This window comes from Apus apus, chromosome 1 (assembly GCF_020740795.1).
Source record: "Apus apus isolate bApuApu2 chromosome 1, bApuApu2.pri.cur, whole genome shotgun sequence".
NCBI classification, from domain to species: domain Eukaryota; kingdom Metazoa; phylum Chordata; class Aves; order Apodiformes; family Apodidae; genus Apus; species Apus apus.
This window is the reverse complement of record NC_067282.1, coordinates 192,298-209,329: the sequence shown is the minus strand read 5'-3', so window position 1 is coordinate 209,329 and position 17,032 is coordinate 192,298. Positions and strand designations below refer to the sequence as shown.

General features: G+C 51.0%; 1 protein-coding gene across 2 annotated transcripts in view; it reads left to right on the top strand.

Moving 5' to 3' along the window:
• The window catches only part of NUP98 (nucleoporin 98 and 96 precursor), a 49,954-nt gene that overhangs the window by 18,323 nt on the left and 14,599 nt on the right, over positions 1-17,032 (top strand). The window contains exons 15-24 of one of the 2 annotated variants that reach the window (XM_051608645.1): positions 1,547-1,663; positions 3,048-3,352; positions 5,119-5,232; positions 6,432-6,570; positions 7,975-8,152; positions 8,986-9,150; positions 10,117-10,284; positions 13,267-13,443; positions 14,549-14,702; positions 16,418-16,838. In XM_051608645.1, coding sequence (XP_051464605.1) covers positions 1,547-1,663; positions 3,048-3,352; positions 5,119-5,232; positions 6,432-6,570; positions 7,975-8,152; positions 8,986-9,150; positions 10,117-10,284; positions 13,267-13,443; positions 14,549-14,702; positions 16,418-16,838 — 1,938 coding nt within the window. The remainder of the gene's footprint in view (positions 1-1,546; positions 1,664-3,047; positions 3,353-5,118; positions 5,233-6,431; positions 6,571-7,974; positions 8,153-8,985; positions 9,151-10,116; positions 10,285-13,266; positions 13,444-14,548; positions 14,703-16,417; positions 16,839-17,032) is intronic. The other variant, XM_051608646.1, reaches the window with a different exon arrangement.

The window sequence follows — 17,032 nt, the reverse complement described above, 5'->3', positions numbered from 1 at the left end:
CTGGGAGGTGTCCCTGCCCATGCAGGGGGATTAGAACTGGATGAGCTTTAAGGCCCCTTCGCACCCAAACCAGTCTGCGTTCAGGTGAAATTGTTATGGCCAAATAAACTGTAAAATTGGGTCATTCCATGATTGCAGCAAGTTCCTGTAAAGTTATTAGGAATTATTACAAGGAAAGCTTATGTGATGTAACACTTCCTGCTCCTGGAGCAGAAGTGTCATTAGGTTGCCTAATGCATCCAGTATGAGGGCAGATGGGGTTTTAAACCACATTATTTAACCAGTCAAAAACAACTTTGGGGAAAGATGCATCAGTCATTGCAAGTCCCTCTAAGCTCAGGCTTTTAAAAAACATTTTGTTCAGCCTTGAGAAGAGAAGGCTCTGGGGGGAGCTGAGAGCACCTTCCAGTGCCTGAAGGGGCTCCAGGAAAGCTGGGGAGGGGCTTGGGACAAGGGCAGGGAGGGCTGGGAGCAGGGGGAAGGGTTTCCAGCTGGCAGAGGGAGCTGGAGCTGAGATGTGAGGGAGAAATTCTGGGCTGTGAGGGTGGGGAGAGCCTGGCCCAGGTTGCCCAGGGAAGCTGTGGCTGCCCCATCCCTGGCAGTGTTGAAGGGCAGGTTGGATGGGGCTTGGAGCAGCCTGGGCTGCTGGGAGGTGTCCCTGCCCGTGCAGGGGGTTTGGAATTACATGGTCTTTAAGGACCCTTCCTACTCACACCATTCTGTAATTCTATGATTTTTGTAACTTCTGTGAGTTTGGTTTGTCCTTCATTTAGCCCAAACCTTCTGTTCCCTCTCCAGCAGAGTCTGGAGTTACTCTGTTTTACTGAAAAAAGTTCAGAACAAAGGGAATCTTGGGCTTCTTGTAGTGTAATTAACATAGGTATTGAGTGACCTCCAGCTTGCAGTGAACTGCAGCCTGGCCATGGATTTGCTCCTACAATGGCCCTGTAGTCAAGAAGAACCTGCATCCACAGGCCAGGCTTCCTGTGCAGGGCTCTGTGCTCCTGCTGGGAAGGCTCAGTTTGGTAAAACTGATGGTGCTGTGGTTACTGAGCTGGGGCTTTGGAGCTTGCAATGACTTGTGCTGTCTGCACTTGGGGAATCACAGAGTCATTGAGGTTGGAAAAGGCCTCTAAGGTCATCAAGTCCAAGTGTCAACCCAACCTGACCACACCAACTAAACCATGTCCTGAAGTGCCACCTCTGCATGTGTTTTTTAACGCTTCTAGGGATGGTGGCTCCACCACTTCCCTGGAAGTTACTTATAAAGCAAAGCCTTGAATGGAATTGCAAAAGGAGTTTTAATATCTTGGCCACTGAAGTGGTCTTAGAGAAGACATTTTGTATTCTGAGTGTGAGCACAGGTCTTATGCATCTAGTTCCTGGTCCCAGAAACACAGGGATCCCTAGAATCTTGAAATTAGATTCATAGAATTAGAAGAATAGAAATTAGAATCATAGGATTAAGCATGAGATACGTATTTAAGCAGTGGATATATCCCAAGTCTCTGGTGTTTTGTGTTTGTGTTTTTTTAATAATTTTTAGGAAGAGCATCAAAAAGTTGGTTTTGAAGAACCTCAACAGCACCAACTTGTTCTCCCTGGTCAATCGTGAAAACGAAGACCTGGCTTCTCCATCCGAGTATCCCGAGAACGGGGATCGGTGAGTTGGGGCTCAGAGCAGGTGTTCCCTCTCAGCAGCAGTGCAGCCTGGTGGTGCCTGGCCCCAGAATTATTGCCAGTAGAACAGCAGGCATTTGCAGGGGGGTTGCCTCAGCTGTTCCTTGGAAGCAGGTTGACTCACGGAAGCAATGGGAGACTCATTTCCTCTTGAACTGGCTGTGTGTCCTTCCTGTGCTCACACACCAGTTTGCTCCCTCCCCAGATCAGGGGTTCCAAGGGGAATGACTTTGTGGATCTGTCTTCATTCCCCATGGTGAGAAACAAGACTGGTTCTTAAAGGGTGGTGATAAACCTGACCCTGAGGTGAGAAGAACCTCTGCCTCTGCTTAGTCCTCCTCAGTCACATGGGGATCAGAAGGAAGCTGCTCTGATCTGAATGTCTCAATGTGTTTTCTACAAATCAAACCAGGGAATCTCCAAGGCCCTCTTTTTCCTCTCAAAACCCTGGCTATGTACCCCTCAAAATCTGTGCCTGTATTTCAGATCAACTCCTTTAAATCAGAGGCTGGAAAAATTCTTGACCAGCTCAACATTTGGGTTTTTATTGGAAGTGACCAGATGTAAGAACTGATACTGGGAGTGGGGAACCTTGTTTCTGATCACCTGAGTCCTGACATGGGCAGGTCACTTGTTAGCTGTGTAGGTAGTTTTGGAGGATCTGTCACAACAACCTGCTCAAGCTTGCTCTGCTCATGGCTTCTGCAGGACTTAAACTGTTTTAGAAGAGCAGGATTATTTTGGGGGCACAAGTCTGTACCAGCCTGCCTCCCAAATCACTGGGTTGTTCAGTTGGAAGTGGCCTTGGGAGGTCTCTGTTCCTCAAGCAGCCTCAACACTGAATTCAGACCTGGTTGTTCTGGTCTTTGTCCAGCTGGGTCTCAAACCTCCATGGACAGAGATTCTGCAGCCCCTCTGGGTCCCTGTTCCAACACTTGACTGTCCTCATTGATTCCCCTGTTTTAATTGGATGATTGTTGCTCATCCTTCTGCCCTATCAGTGGAGAGCTGAATGTTGTCTTTGGTGTTGGAAGGCTGCCACCACACCCTGCCTTGCAAGGCTTTTCTCCAGCCTTGAGCAGCCCATTTCCCTCCAGTTCTCCTCACAGGCCATGTGCTTTGGTCCCCTGGCTACCTGGGTACCCCTCTACTGGTCCTACCGCTCCTTCTTGTAGTGGGAGCCCCAGATGAGCTGCAGAACGGCAGAAATGGTCTGACAAGGGCAGAGTGAAGGGCATAATGGCTTCCCTTAGCCTGCTGGTTCTGCAGTTCATCTGGTGGTGTTTGCTTGTTCTGTGGAAAGGCACCAGAATGTTCCTGTTGACACCGTCCCTTAGAGTTGAACAATTCATCCTTCGTTTCTCCAGGTTCTTTTTGTCAGTGCCTCCTGATGAAAACCACAGGCAAGACGGTGAGCGAGAGGAGGAGGAGGATCCTCACGAGGTGACCAGGTTTTACACTAACCCCATTGCCAAGCCCATCCCACAGACCCCGGAGAACCCGGGGCAGAAGCACCAGAACAGCGTGGACGACACCATCGTGGCCCTCAACATGCGCGTGGCCTTGCGCAACGGGCTGGAGGGCAGCAGTGAGGACGCCTCCTTCCATGATGATTCCCTTCAGGATGAGCGTGAGGAGGAGCCTGAAACTGTCCATCATCTGCATCCTGCAGGTGAGGCTGCTGTAGATGTGTCGTTCACGTGGAGTCATCATCAAATTCCAGGCTGGTTTGGGTTGGGAGGGACCTTAAAGATAATCCAGTTCCTAGCCCTGCATGGGCAGGGACACCTCCCACCAGACTGTTCCTGGCACCATTTCTTGCTGCATTTGCTGTTTTACACCCTCAGCTTTTCCTCTTTTTTCCTCCTCTTCAGAACACAGATCTTGCTTTTCTCTAGTGCAGAAAATTCTTCTGCTGAGTCAACAAGCAATTAAGTTTTATGACCCAATTTTGTATTATAGAATAGGCTCACAGGATGGTTTGGGTTGGAAGGGACCTTAAAGACCATCAGGTTCCAACCCCCCTGCCATGGGCAGGGACACCTCCCAGCAGCCCAGGCTGCTCCAAGCCCCATCCAACCTGCCCTTCAACACTGCCAGGGATGGGGCAGCCACAGCTTCCCTGGGCAACCTGGGCCAGGCTCTCCCCACCCTCATGGGGAAGAATTTCTTCTGGATGTCTGACCTAAATCTCCTCTCTTTCAGTCTAAACCCATCATCCCTTGTCATGTCACTGCCCTCTCTGTTGAAAAGCTAATAATTTAGATTGGAAAATACCTTTTAAGTTCGCCGAGTCCAACCATGACCTCTGTACAGAATCGTGTCACTGCTTTGTCATGGGAACATGAAATAGCAAGTCAAGTATTTTAAGTGTGACATTGTCCCCTGACCTGCAGTCATATTGGGGTGTCAACTGGAAGGAGGCATTTTTTATCTCGGTTTGCAAGCAAAAAGGAGGGAAAACACTTGGAAAGGGAAGACTATTTTCTTGCTAAAATGGCCTGGGCTTTGCATTAGTGAAGTCACTGCAACCCTCTTAGTTACATCCTGGAAGCAGATTTAGATTTTCCAGTTCTCAAAGCTTTACTGTTTGTTGAAGAGAGCCTCATGCCTCTGGGTTTCCCAAGTTCATTTCAAAACAACTTCCTACAGATAAAAAAAATAAGATCTTAAAATACATATTTTCCTTTTATTCTGGAAGTACTTTAAATGACCAGAAAAAAAGCTCAATGGTTTGGTAAAACAGTGAGAAAAAGCAATTATACACTATTGGATTCATACTAGAAAACTGAAAGTGTGGAAATATTGGGAGAGATTTTGAGTAACTTTCCCTTAGCTGAGACTTTGTAGCTGGTGAAGAGGGGTGGGTTTCTGGTTAGGTTTTTTGTTTGGTCTTTTTAAACTCATGAATGATCTGGAGGGGATGAGAAGATGTGTTGATCCTTTCAGGCAGTATGTGGCATCTAGTGAAACCAGCAGGTGACACGTTAAAAAAAGGTCTTCAGAAGCCCCAGGGGCAAGAAGTTGTAGATGCAAAAAGGTTGTGTGGATTTTCAAGCTGACTCAGCAACTGACTAGATGACAAAGCATTGGAGGCTGCTAAATGGTCAGCAGGGGCCTGAGCTCTCAAGGCCTCAAGCTGGGAGGGTCTCTCTCTCAAGTGCTGCTGGATGTGTTTGCATTTTCCTCTTTGCCCACATGTCTCTGCTGACAGGTTGCTGGGCTGGAAGAGCCTGGTGTGGCCGTGGTCCCAGACTTTCTGTGAGGGCTGTGGAGATGAGGAGGTTTGGTTGCTCTGCCACCTTGTATTGCCTCCGTTCTCAGCTCCTTTTGGGACCTTCTGTTGTCCAGGCTTGCAAAGGAAATGGAGCTGACCTCTTGAAATGGCGATGTTGGGAGCAGCTGTCAGCCCAGTTCTCAGTGTTTTTTCTGTTGCAGGAATTGTTCTGACAAGAGCTGGTTATTACACCATCCCCTCCATGGAGGAGCTGGCCAGACTGACCAGCGACAGGAGCGAGTGCATCGTGACAGACTTCACCATCGGCCGCAAAGGTGGGCACGGGCAGCCTGGCCAGCTGCCTGGAGCTGCACTGATGATTTTAAAGGCATGAATGTCAGAGTGGTGGGGTTTGGAGGGGACCAATCCCCTGCTGGAGCAGGGTCACCTCCAGCAGATCCCCCAGGAAAACCTCCAGAGGGGTTGGGATGTCTCCAGAGAAGGAGCCTCCACAGCCTCTCTGGGCAGCCTGGCCCAGGGCTCTGCCACCCTCACAGGCAACAAGCTCCTCCTCATCTTCAGCTTGACCCTCCTGTGCTCCAGCTTGTGCCCATGGCCCCTTGTCACTGGGCAGCCCTGAGAAGAGACTAGTCCCACCCTCTTGACACCTTGTGGAGATATTTATAGACATTAATTAGACCCCCCTCAGTCTCCTCCTCTCCAGCTGAATAGTCCCAGCTCCCTCAGCCTTTCCTCACAGGCAGATGCTCCATCCCCTCAGCATCTTGGTGGCCCTGCCCTGGACTCTCTCCAGTAGTTTCTTGTCCTTCATCACCTGGGGAGCCCAGAACTAGTCCCAGTTCTCCAGATGTGGCCTCACAAGGGCAGAGCATGGGGGGGACTGTGAGAGAAAGCCATCCTGAATGAGAGCTTCCTGCCCTCAGTAGGATTATGAGCAGTGCCCTTGGGTTGGGAGCAACTTGTATCAAAGACCTGTAATTGTTCAGACTGGCAACTCTTAACAACCCTGGTTGTGGGGTGACCTGAGAAGTTTGGACATTAAAAGAACAAAAGTAGCTCTTATAGACACTTGCTGTGCTTAAATGCAAAGATTGTAGAACCCAAGCTTGCTGGAGCATGGATACACCACTGGTCATCCTTGCTTCCCTCCTGTGCTGCCTGAGCTGGAGTGAGGAGCCTTCAGCCCAAACTGCTCTTACTGCCTTTATTGACCAAAGAAATTAATTGTGTGGGGTGTGCTGTTTGTAAAACAGTTTGTAACTGTGCTGAGAGGCTGAGGGTACATGTAGTGCTTGTGTGGGCAAGATGAACAGGCAAGTGGTAACAGAAGCTGTGGCAACAAAGCAAAGGAATTGGCTGTAAAAGAAACTGATAAAACACCCTCAATGTTTTCACACGGGGGAGGAGTCACTTGTACATCCTGGAGGGTCAGGTGGGGAGCAGAGCAGGAACGTGGCTTCTCTGGCAGGTCATTTTTCATGGACAAACTGGGATGTTTTGGTTTGTTCTGCAGGTTATGGATCGATTTACTTTGAAGGAGAAGTGAATCTCACCAACTTAAATCTGGATGACATTGTGCACATCCGGAGGAAAGAAGTGATTGTGTATCCTGACGATGAAAGAAAACCCCCTGTTGGTGAAGGGTTGAACAGGTAATTGGTAACTGCTGGGAGGGGCAGTGGCTCCTGGGGATGGTTTTTGTAACAGTGACAATCTGCTGTGGCTGCAGGCAGCTGCCAGGAGATGGAGATGAGAGGTGTGCAGTCAAAGACTGCAGCACTGCACGGCTCCTGGGCCATGGAGTCATCAAATGGTGGGGGTTGGAAGGAACCTCTGGAGATCCAAGCCCCTGCAAGAGCAGGATCCCTTAGGGCAGGTCACACAGGAATGAGTCCAGATGGGTCTTGAAAGTCTCCAGAGAAGGAGACCCCACAGCCTTTCTGGGCAGCCTGTCCCAGGGCTCTGCCACCCTCACAGTGAAGTTTTTCCTCATGTTGAGATGGAACTTCCTGTGTTCCAGTGTGTGTTCACTGCTCCTTGTCATATCACAGGCACCACTGAAAAGAGACTGGCCCCTCTTCTTAACACCCACCCCTCAGATATTTAAAAACATTAGGAAGGTCCCCTCTCGACTTTTTCTTCTCCAGATTAAACAGCCCCAGGTCTCTCAGCCTTTCCTCATAAGGCAGGTGTTCCAGTTCCTCCATCATCCTCGTAGCCTCCATTGGACTCTCTAGTCTATCCCTGTCCCTCTGGAACTGGGGAGCCCAGAACTGGACACAACACTCCAGATGTGGCCTCACTAGGGCAGAGTAGAAGGGGAGGAGAACCACCTTGACCTGCTGGACACACTCTTTTTAATGCACCCCAGGATGGCATTTGCTTTCTTGGCCACCAGGGCACATTACTGCCCCATGGTTCGTCCACCAGGACTCCAAGGTCCTTCTCCATGGAGCTGCTGACTAGCAGGTCATCTCCTAACCAGTCCTGGTGCCTGGTCTTACTCCTCCCCATGTGCAGGACTCTGCACTAACTCTTGTTGAACCTATGGAAGTTCCTCTTTGCCCAGCTCTCTGGCCTGTCCAGGTCTCCCAGAATGGCTGCACAGCCTCCTGTTGGATCAACCAGTCCTAGAATCATAGGATCATCCTGGTTGGAAGGGACCTTGAAGATCATCAAGTCCAACCATCACCTAAATCCCCCTGCCATAGCCTGATTTACCCATTCAGTGCTTCAGTCCTGTCCCTAAGCACTGTATCTACATTTCTTTTCAATACTTCAGGGATGGTGACTCCACCACCTCCCTGGGCAAATCCTCCCAGTTCAGGATCATCAGTAAACCTGCTTAGGGGACACTGTCCCCTTATCCAGGTCACTGGTGAAGATGCTGGACAGGCCTGGACCCAGCACTGATCTCTGGGGAAATGCCACTTTCTGAGCCAGAAATCTGGTTTATGAGCCGCTTTGAGCGCAGACGCTCAGCGCCCGGTGCCCGTGGGTGCTTTTCGTTTACCTCAAAACCCCTGGGGTCTCACACCTGCATCTGCCCCCACCAGGAGAGCTGAGGTGACCTTGGATGGAGTCTGGCCTACGGATAAAACATCTCGCTGCCTGATCAAGAGCCCCGAGCGCCTGGCCGAGATGAACTACGAGGGGCGGCTGGAGGCCGTGTCGCGCCGGCAGGGCGCGCGCTTCAAGGAGTACCGCCCAGAGACTGGCTCCTGGGTCTTCAAGGTAACCTGCTCTCCTGCCTGGGAGCTGCCCCAGGGGGGCATCAGGGTGGGCTGCAGTGAGAATCTCCTGAGAAGTTAACATTTCAAAAACTCCTCTGATCTGTCCTCAAGTCCTTCAGCTGCGGTCCAGACTGTCCCACCAAGCGGCCGGGAACTGCTCTGGCTGAAGGCCTGTGGGGAGTCATGGGATGGTTTGGGTGGGATGCTCACCTTTAAATCTCATCCAGTCCCACCCCTGCATGGGCAGGGACACCTCCCAGCAGCCCAGGTTGCTCCAAGCCCCATCCAACCTGCCCTTCAACACTGCCAGGGATGGAGCAGCCACAGCTTCCCTGGGCAACCTGGGCCAGGGTCTCCCCACCCTCACAGGGAAGAATTTCCTCCTAATAGCTCACCTAAATCGCCCCTCTTCCAGTATTAATCCATTCCCCTATTCCCACAGGTCCCATCCCTCCCTGCCCTTGTCCCAAGCCCCTCCCCAGCTTTCCTGGAGCCCCTCCAGGCACTGGAAGGTGCTCTCAGGTCTCCCTGGAGCCTTCTCTTCTCCAGGCTGAACACCCCAACTCTCCCAGCCTGGCTCCAGAGCAGAGCTGCTCCAGCCCTGGATCATCTCCATGACCTCCTCTGGCCTCTCTCCAACAGCTCCGTGTCCTTCCTGTGCTGGGGACCCCAGAGCTGCAACAGATATTCTTGGTCTATAAAAGCTGGATTGGTTCCAGCTCTCATAGCTGCTGTGCAAGCTGGACAGTTGCACCTGTTCATAGTTGAGGCCTTTCAGAAATGCCTGAGCTGCTTCTCCCCAGATGTGACCTGTTTGCCCTTCTCCTCCCACAGGTGGCACACTTCTCCAAGTATGGCTTACAGGATTCGGATGAGGAAGAGGAAGAGCATCCTTCCAAAGTGGACACAAAGAAGCTAAAAACAACCCCGGCACCTCCCCCAGGGCACCTGCTGCCCCAGCAAATGACCCTGAACGGGAAGCCCACCCCTCCATCCCAGGTAGAAGGAGGACAGTGACTAAAAACGAATTCCTAACGTGAAATGGGAGGAGTAGCTGGTGCCTGGGAGGGGTTGTTGGAGTCAGAGGTGGCCTGGAAACCGAGGAGCAAAACTGCACACAAACTGAGTAGCTCTTCTGGCCTCCTGATGTGTGTCTGCGTGGCCTTTTTTGGTTAAGACACTTGGCTTTTCTCAGTGAGGGGGTGTGGGGATGGGAAGGCTTTTCAACTCTCCTTTACATTCTGGTGCAGGTGGAGCTTGGCCTGTTTGCACCCCTTGTTTTTGTGAATATTGAGCATATGCTAAATAGTGATAACTCCTTGTGCTGCCTGCCTTGAGAATGATCTTGTCCATTCGTTTGATTTAAGCACCATTGAGTGTGCAGGACTGTGTGCTTGATATTTGAAGAATGTGCTCTATTTTTATAAAAAAAATATTACTTTTTTAAGGCTGGTTATTAGCTGGATTTTTAAGTGTGTTTGAATTGGATGTGGCTGCTTCTAAAGCTTTGTAAAGCATCCTCAGTGGTACCTCTGCTTCTCCTGGGGAGGGGGCCATTCTATCCAGTTCATTGGTAACTCCTTAAGGTCTGATATTAAGTTAATATTTGTTTTTATTCCTTTTTTGTGGGTTTCAGAGTTAGTCTGATTGCAACTTGCACTTTCCAAATGTAATTCCTGTGGATATTGTTAAGCTAAATCAGGAGCTGCTGGTGAAAACCAGCCTGTCTGGGAGGCATCCTGGCATTGATGGGTAAAATAGATTCATGGTAAATGTTTGTCAACCCTCTATAGCTTTTTGAAGTAAATTGTCATAAAACAGAAAGCCAAATGCAGAGCAGATTGATTTATTTTTGTGTTCTCCATTTCCTAGAGATGGAAGGAGCACTGCAGCATGGGGTGTGCAGGGGGGGTTCACCAGCTGAGTAGGATGTGCTGAGAGGTTTTTGGGGCTGGGTGTCAGCAGGATTTGTGGGACCCTCCAGTCACAGGGACAGGGCATCTCAGGGCCTGCAGTGGGCCCAGGACTTCTCTGGCCACCCTTCAGAAGGTGACCCAGGCAGAGGAGGGTTCCATTTCTGCATCTCTGAAGCCAAAGCATGAAAAGCAGCTGAAGAAGCAGTGCTGTCATAGGGTGAAGACTTGTTTCTGTTTGTGGGGGTATTGGGATATGGGTGGTGTTGTGGGGTTTTTTTTGTTGTTTAGACTGAAGTTGTTCAGCCTGGAGAAGAGAAGGCTCCAGGGAGACCTGAGAGCACCTTCCAGTGCCTGAAGGGGCTCCAGGAAAGCTGGGGAGGGGCTTGGGACAAGGGCAGGCAGGGCTGGGAGCAGGGGGAAGGGTTTCCAGCTGGCAGAGGGAGCTGGAGCTGAGATGTGAGGGAGAAATTCTGGGCTGTGAGGGTGGGGAGAGCCTGGCCCAGGTTGCCCAGGGAAGCTGTGGCTGCCCCATCCCTGGCAGTGTTGAAGGGCAGGTTGGATGGGGCTTGGAGCAGCCTGGGCTGCTGGGAGGTGTCCCTGCCCATGCAGGGGTGGGACTGGGTGGGCTTTAAGTCCCTTCCAACCCAAACCAGTCTGGCATTCAGTGAAACCAGGAGATGTTCTAGCAGAGTTTCTCTTCATTGGCCATGAGCTTTGGGTACCTCAGAGCCCTCCTGGACAAAGGTCTGTTCCTAGTGCCAAAGAGATGCCACAGATGTTGCTTCATCACTGCTTGTGCAAAAGCACAATTACTTTTTTGTTAGGAAAAAAATCAAGTCAGCTGGGAATTGCTTGTGACAGTCTGTCATCTAGTCAGGACCTCTGTAGAAATATCCCAGCCATTCCAGCTCTGCTGCTTTAGGTGTCCCTGCAGCTCAGGGTAGCTCAGAATGAGACTTTTGGTGGCAGCAGCTCACCTCCAAAGTAACAAGTCATGCTAAGCTGCTGCTCAGCACTCCCTGTGGCTAATTAAATCCTCCTAGTTCATCCTGCTCTCCTGGATTCCTGAAGTGCTTCCATTAGGTGATGGACTCGTGGCTGGCAGAGCTGCCTGCATCCAGCACCTCTCAGCTTCCCTTCCTGCTTCTTGTTGACATGAAGGGGCAGCAGAGCTGATCCCTCAAGGCTTCAGAAATACCAGGAATAGGTGTGATTCATTCAGACCTGTCTTCAGGATCCAAATGAACTTGGCAAAAACTTGTCCAGGTTCATTAACCTCTTTGACTTGCATACTATCAACAAAGACAGGAAAACAGGAAAACCATCCAGCTTTATTTCCTAAACCTCTGGGAAGCAGCACAGCTTGGCTTGAAACCCTGCCAGACTCTGGGTGTGTGAAGCATCTGGAAATAGTATTTGGTCTGTAGGGAGTGTTTAGGATCTAGACTTGGGGGTTTTTTTCTTCTCTTGGTAGCTTGAATATTAATGAAGTTCTTGGTGTTTCAAGGTCCACAGGGAATGGTGACACCAGGGGCCTGGCTGCATTAAAGCACAATGAAGGCAGCAGAGAAACTTTGGTGTTTGTCATGATATTTTGACTTGTAAATCTGTCCCCTGTGCTGGGGGCAGACTCAGATACCACCAGCTGATGCTCCTGCCATCTCTGCCGTGAGGTTCTCTCTTTCCAGACCCCCCTAGTCTCATGTTATCTGCCTCACCTGATAACCTGCATCACATTTCTTGGCTGTCCCCATGGGCTCAGAAGCTCCCCTCAAGGATGCTCTGTCATTCCCTGGCACCATTCCCAGTGCTCCCTGCTGCCCTGTCCTCCCTCCCACACCTGCATCACCTCAGCCCTCTCCTCACTGGCACTGCTGGAACCGAGGGAGCTGAGAGCATGACTCTCTCACAGGACACTCAGGGTGGTGATTAGGTTGGAGCAAGACCCATGGAGCCCAGGGGTGGCGTTACAGCCCTTTGGGAATGACCTCAAGGCCATTCCCCTAATGTGGCACCACCTCATTACCCGTGGGCAGGTGTTCCTTTGGGGCTGGCCCCTTAGCTGCACAAAACCACCACCAAATGACATTCTGCAGGGGTGGTGGTCCTTTCAAGCAGCTTCTGGCAGTGGAGCTGACAAAGAATTGGAGGGTTTGCTCCATGGTTTGGTGAGGGAGCTGGGTGCTGTCACCCCCATGGGCAGCTGGGCAGCAGTGGAGACTGTGACAGTGGTGATCAGAGTTAATTTGATTTCTGCCCCTGGTTTGTACTGGCTGGATGTTTTCCAGCCCTGCTTGCAGCCTGAGTACAAGTTGTTTGAAGCAGTTGCCAGCGTGCAGAGGTCACCTCATGCTCACCACAAAGGCAGTGCCCTGGGTTTGCCTTCAGTGAAATCCTCAAATTAATTCTTCCTGCTGCCTTGGACTTGCAGTAGAGATGAGAAATTGAGCTGCAGGTGGGAAGAGAAGTGCTGTGATAAACTTCCTGACTGCTGATCTGCCACTGATGAGGAGAACATCACTGCAAAAAAACCCCAACTTTCTCATCCAGTGACAGTTGTGTCCTGGTTTTAAACTTTACACCTTCATGCACACTCACTCTGTGACCCAGACTGAGGTGCTTTTGAAGGGGCTCCTGCCCACTTAAAACTTCTATTGAGTTCCCTGTGGAATATAAACTTGATGTTTTTAGTCTGTACCGTGTCACAGCTGGGGGAACAAAGCAGGTACCAGTGACTCCTGCTCATCAGGCACTGGTGGCACCACACATGAATGCTGGAGTCACTGCTTTTAAACTGGTTGTTCAGTTCTTTAAACTATCCCAGGTTGTACTTGAGGCCCAAGAAACCTCTCCTTGTGTGACAGTTCTGGGGGAGGGGAGGCAGGATGCACAGAGCCCTCCCTTTTTTGTCAGTCAGGTGAAAAATGGAAAGCTGAAGAATAGTTTTCTGGCAGAACTTCAGGAGGGCATCACTAAACCGTGACTTCTCCTTCCCTGCCACTTGCCCTGCTGCCTTCCAACTCTGCAGAAAACGGGAGTGGGTTTTATTTCTCCACCTCTGCTCTTCCTGGGGAGTCTTGGCAGGAGCGGGGAGCGCAGCGCTTCGCTGGCAGGTGATTGTTGGAGCTGCTCCACCCTCCTCCTCTGCAAACCTTTGCAGTCTGTTGTTGTCTGACCTGGCCTATGCGTGTGTCTGCAGACCCCTGAAGTGGAGCAGCTGGGCCGGGTGGTGGAGCTGGACAGTGACATGGCAGACATCACCCAGGAGCCTCCCCTGGAGTCCCTTGGAGAAGACAACCTGCTGGAGGAGCAGGAGGCCGTGCCTGCTTCCACTCACATCGCCTCCACCCTGGGCATTAACCCCCATGTCTTGCAGGTGAGTGTCTTGCCCTTTCCCCTCTGAAACAGAGGACTTAACAACTCAGGAACTTCACAGTCTGTCTCCCCAAGGGTACCAGGTACCAGCTTGGTACCTGGCCTTAAATGGCCTTCAACTAGAGCAGGGGAGATTCAGGTTGGGTATCAGGAACAAGTTCTTCACAATGAGGGTGTTGAAGCTCTGGAGCAGTTTGCCCAGAGAGGTGGTGGAGGCCCCATTCCTGGAGACATTCAAGGTCAGGCTTGATGGGGCTCTGAGCAACCTGATCTAGTTCAGGAGGTCCCTGGGCTGGACTGGTTGACCTTTAAAGGTCCCTTCCACCCCCTCCTCATTCTATGATCTTATTATAAACTAAACATCACACCTGTAGTAGGACTAAAACACCTTAATGTTTTCCTGCCCTACACCTTTATAGACAGTAAGAACTCAATGCAGAAATCCAAATAATCTGAAGGCTGGAAATGCAGGTTTCCAAGTGATTTTCCAAGATTTTTAAGTGTGGGCAATGCAGTAAGTGAGACCAATACTTGAGAGAGCTTTGGGCCCAGGTTGTGGAAAATAAGGTACTAGAATAATTGGTCTTGATTTGACTTTAGGTGTTGGTGGTTTTATTTGTTGGGTGAAGGGAGGGTACCTTGAACACCTGGGGACTGCTGTGGTTTTAATTTGTGAGGAAAAACAGTCATGGAGTTACTGCTTAAGCTGAAAAACAAGTGGATAGAGCCAAGACAGTTTGAAGTCTCAGCTTGACAGGGTGCTGAGCCACCTCATCTAAGCCAGAGTAGCACCTGGAGAGGCTGGACCAGATGATCCTTGGGGTCCCTTCCAACCTGGCATTCTATGATTCTATGAAGATCTAAGAAAACATGTTGATTTTAGGACTCCACACCCATCCTAACAAGTGCTCTGACACTGATTTAACTGGCAGTTTGTAAAAGTTTCTCATCAGCTGATGAGTTTGCTTTAGTGTTTGTGGCACGAGCCTGTTTGGTCACATGCAACATGTACAAGTTCTCCTGGTCGGAAAAGGATCAGAGAGGTCAGTGAGCTGCTGCTGTGAGAGTGATTCTGAATCTGCAGGCTTGACTTACCTCCTTTTCAGATCATGAAAGCTTCCCTGCTTGCTGATGAAGATGACCTAGACTTGATCCTGGATCATTATCCTGGGAAACAACCTGTGAAAATGGACACTTCTCAAGAGATCTGTTCCCCAAGGCTCCCTATCTCAAAATCACAAGGACAGAAAAGATACTCAGGTATTGTGAGAAACCACACACGGCATGGAAAAAAAAAGAGCTTAATTCCAACATGAACAGGCAAAGTCCTGTCAGTGTCCTGTGGCAGGACAGCTGTGTGCTGTGGTGGGCTGGCTTTGACACCCACCAGCCACTCTCACTCACCCACCAACAGGACAGGCAAGGAGAAAACTCAGTGACAAGCGGGACGAGGTGAAACCAGGGAAGTTGTGTTGCTTGTTGCAGTAACTGTTCAGCAGACTGGGCTTGAGACACACAAATTTGCTGCCTGGTAGATCAGGTTTGGGTAGTGAGAAACAAAGACACATTGGAACAATGGTTTCCTCTCCTGCCCCCACTTTGCCAGGCCCAACTTCCCTCCTTTGTTCCTGCCTCCTCTGCCTCCTCCCAGCCTGGCTCTGCTCAGACCATGACATTTCCCCTCTTCCACTCCTTTCTCACACTCCTCCCCTGCCCCAGCAGGCCTTGTCTCTGGGGGCTGTGGGAAACAAAGCTGCTCTGATGCTGGAGCAGTTCCTCTCCTCTTCACCTCTGCTTACACTGCTGGTTTCACTTTCCTTTCCTGCCTGTTGGGCGTGTTCTGCCCTTTTTTAAGCTCTCACTGAGGCACCACCAGCTTTGTTGGCTAGTTCAGAGGTGCCACAAACTCCCTTGGTGGGCTGAGCTGTGTCCAGCACAGGGCAGCACCTCCCCTCTTCAGAGACCACCCCTGCAGCCCCCCTGCTACCAGAACCTTGCTGATGACACCCAAGAACCCACTGACAGTGGTTGGAACAGGGATGATACCTCTGATAACAAGCATGGAGCTGCTTCCTGAACGAATTGGCAGACCTGAGATGTTTCTGTGGGGACAGTTTCTGCCCTGTTCCTGTTCATTGCAGTCAGTGTCTGCTTCCCTCACCAGCTGCTTCTGCTCGAGTGGTCTGACTGTGACAATATCATTCAATTAGTGACATCTTTGGAAGTGCAGGGGTGAGGCTGTGTCTGTGCTGACCTTGGGGTGACCCTGCACCTGAGCTTGGATGCTGCAGGTCACCCTGTGCACGGAGGGCTTTGCAGAGCTCAGTCCTGCAGGTGACCTGCTTAGCTGTGAGGTACCATCCCAGAGCAGGGCAGATGTTTCCACTGGCTGCTCAAGGGCTAAAATCCCTTTTAAAAAATAAAATGCTTTCATGGTGTCCAGCTCTGGGCCCCCAGTTCAAGAAGGATGGGGAACTGCTGGAGAGGGGACAGGGAAGAGCTACAGAGATGATGAGGGGACCAGAAGATCTGCTATGAGGGAAGGCTCTGAGGGACTTGGGGCTGTTCAGTCTGGAGAAGAGCAGACTGAGGGGGATCTTAGCAGAGCTTATCAATACTGAAGAGGGTGGGTGTCAGGAGGAGGGGGCCAGGCTTTGGTCAGTGCCCTGTGACAGGACAAGGGGCCGTGGGCACAAGCTGGAGCACAGGAGGGTCAAGCTGAAGATGAGGAGGAGCTTGTTGCCTGTGAGGGTGGCAGAGCCCTGGGCCAGGCTGCCCAGAGAGGCTGTGGAGGCTCCTCTGGAGACATCCCAACCCCTCTGGAGGTTCCTGTGGGACCTGCTGTAGGGATCCTGCTCTCGGGGGTTGGATGGATGATCTCCAGAGGTGCCTTCCCACCCCACTCTGTGACTATGAAATACCAGAATTGTGCTCACCCCGCTCACCTCGACGTTCCTCCTGCTTCTTCCCTCCAGTTGGTGGGCTGCTGCAATCCAGGTTTGCTAATGCCATTTTCCAACCTCCGAGTGCTGCTCTGCAAGATGCCAAGGGACCCAGGACATCCAGCAGCCCTCCTGCTGTCACCCCTTGGTCAGCCACTTCTCCCTTGGCCTCTGCCTTCTCCGTCCCTCCGTCTGTCCCTGAGGTGCAGATGAAAACAGTCGGTGTCCGTCGGCATCGGGGGCTGGTGCCTCTGGAAAAGTCCATCACCTATGGAAAAGGGAAGCTGCTGATGGACATGGCACTCTTCATGGGACGCTCGTTTCGTGTTGGTTGGGGACCCAACTGGACACTTGTCAATTGTGGAGATCAGTTGAGTGGATCAAGTGAAAGGGAAGATGTTCGGGACGAGTCTGTGGGATACGGGTTCCTGCCAACTCCTGTTGCTCCAAAACCGTGAGTAGTTGTTTCCTTCAGGATGATTCCAACATATTCTCTCCTCCTGTTTGGCAGAATCTTGATTGTTCATCAGTTCCTTTTTGAAACTCAGCTCAATATTCCTTCTGGTGGGCTGAAGTGCTGCAAGGTCATGTTAGCCATGGAGTGTCCTTGAGGTTGCTGCTTTACAAATACCTGTGTCTCCAAAGATC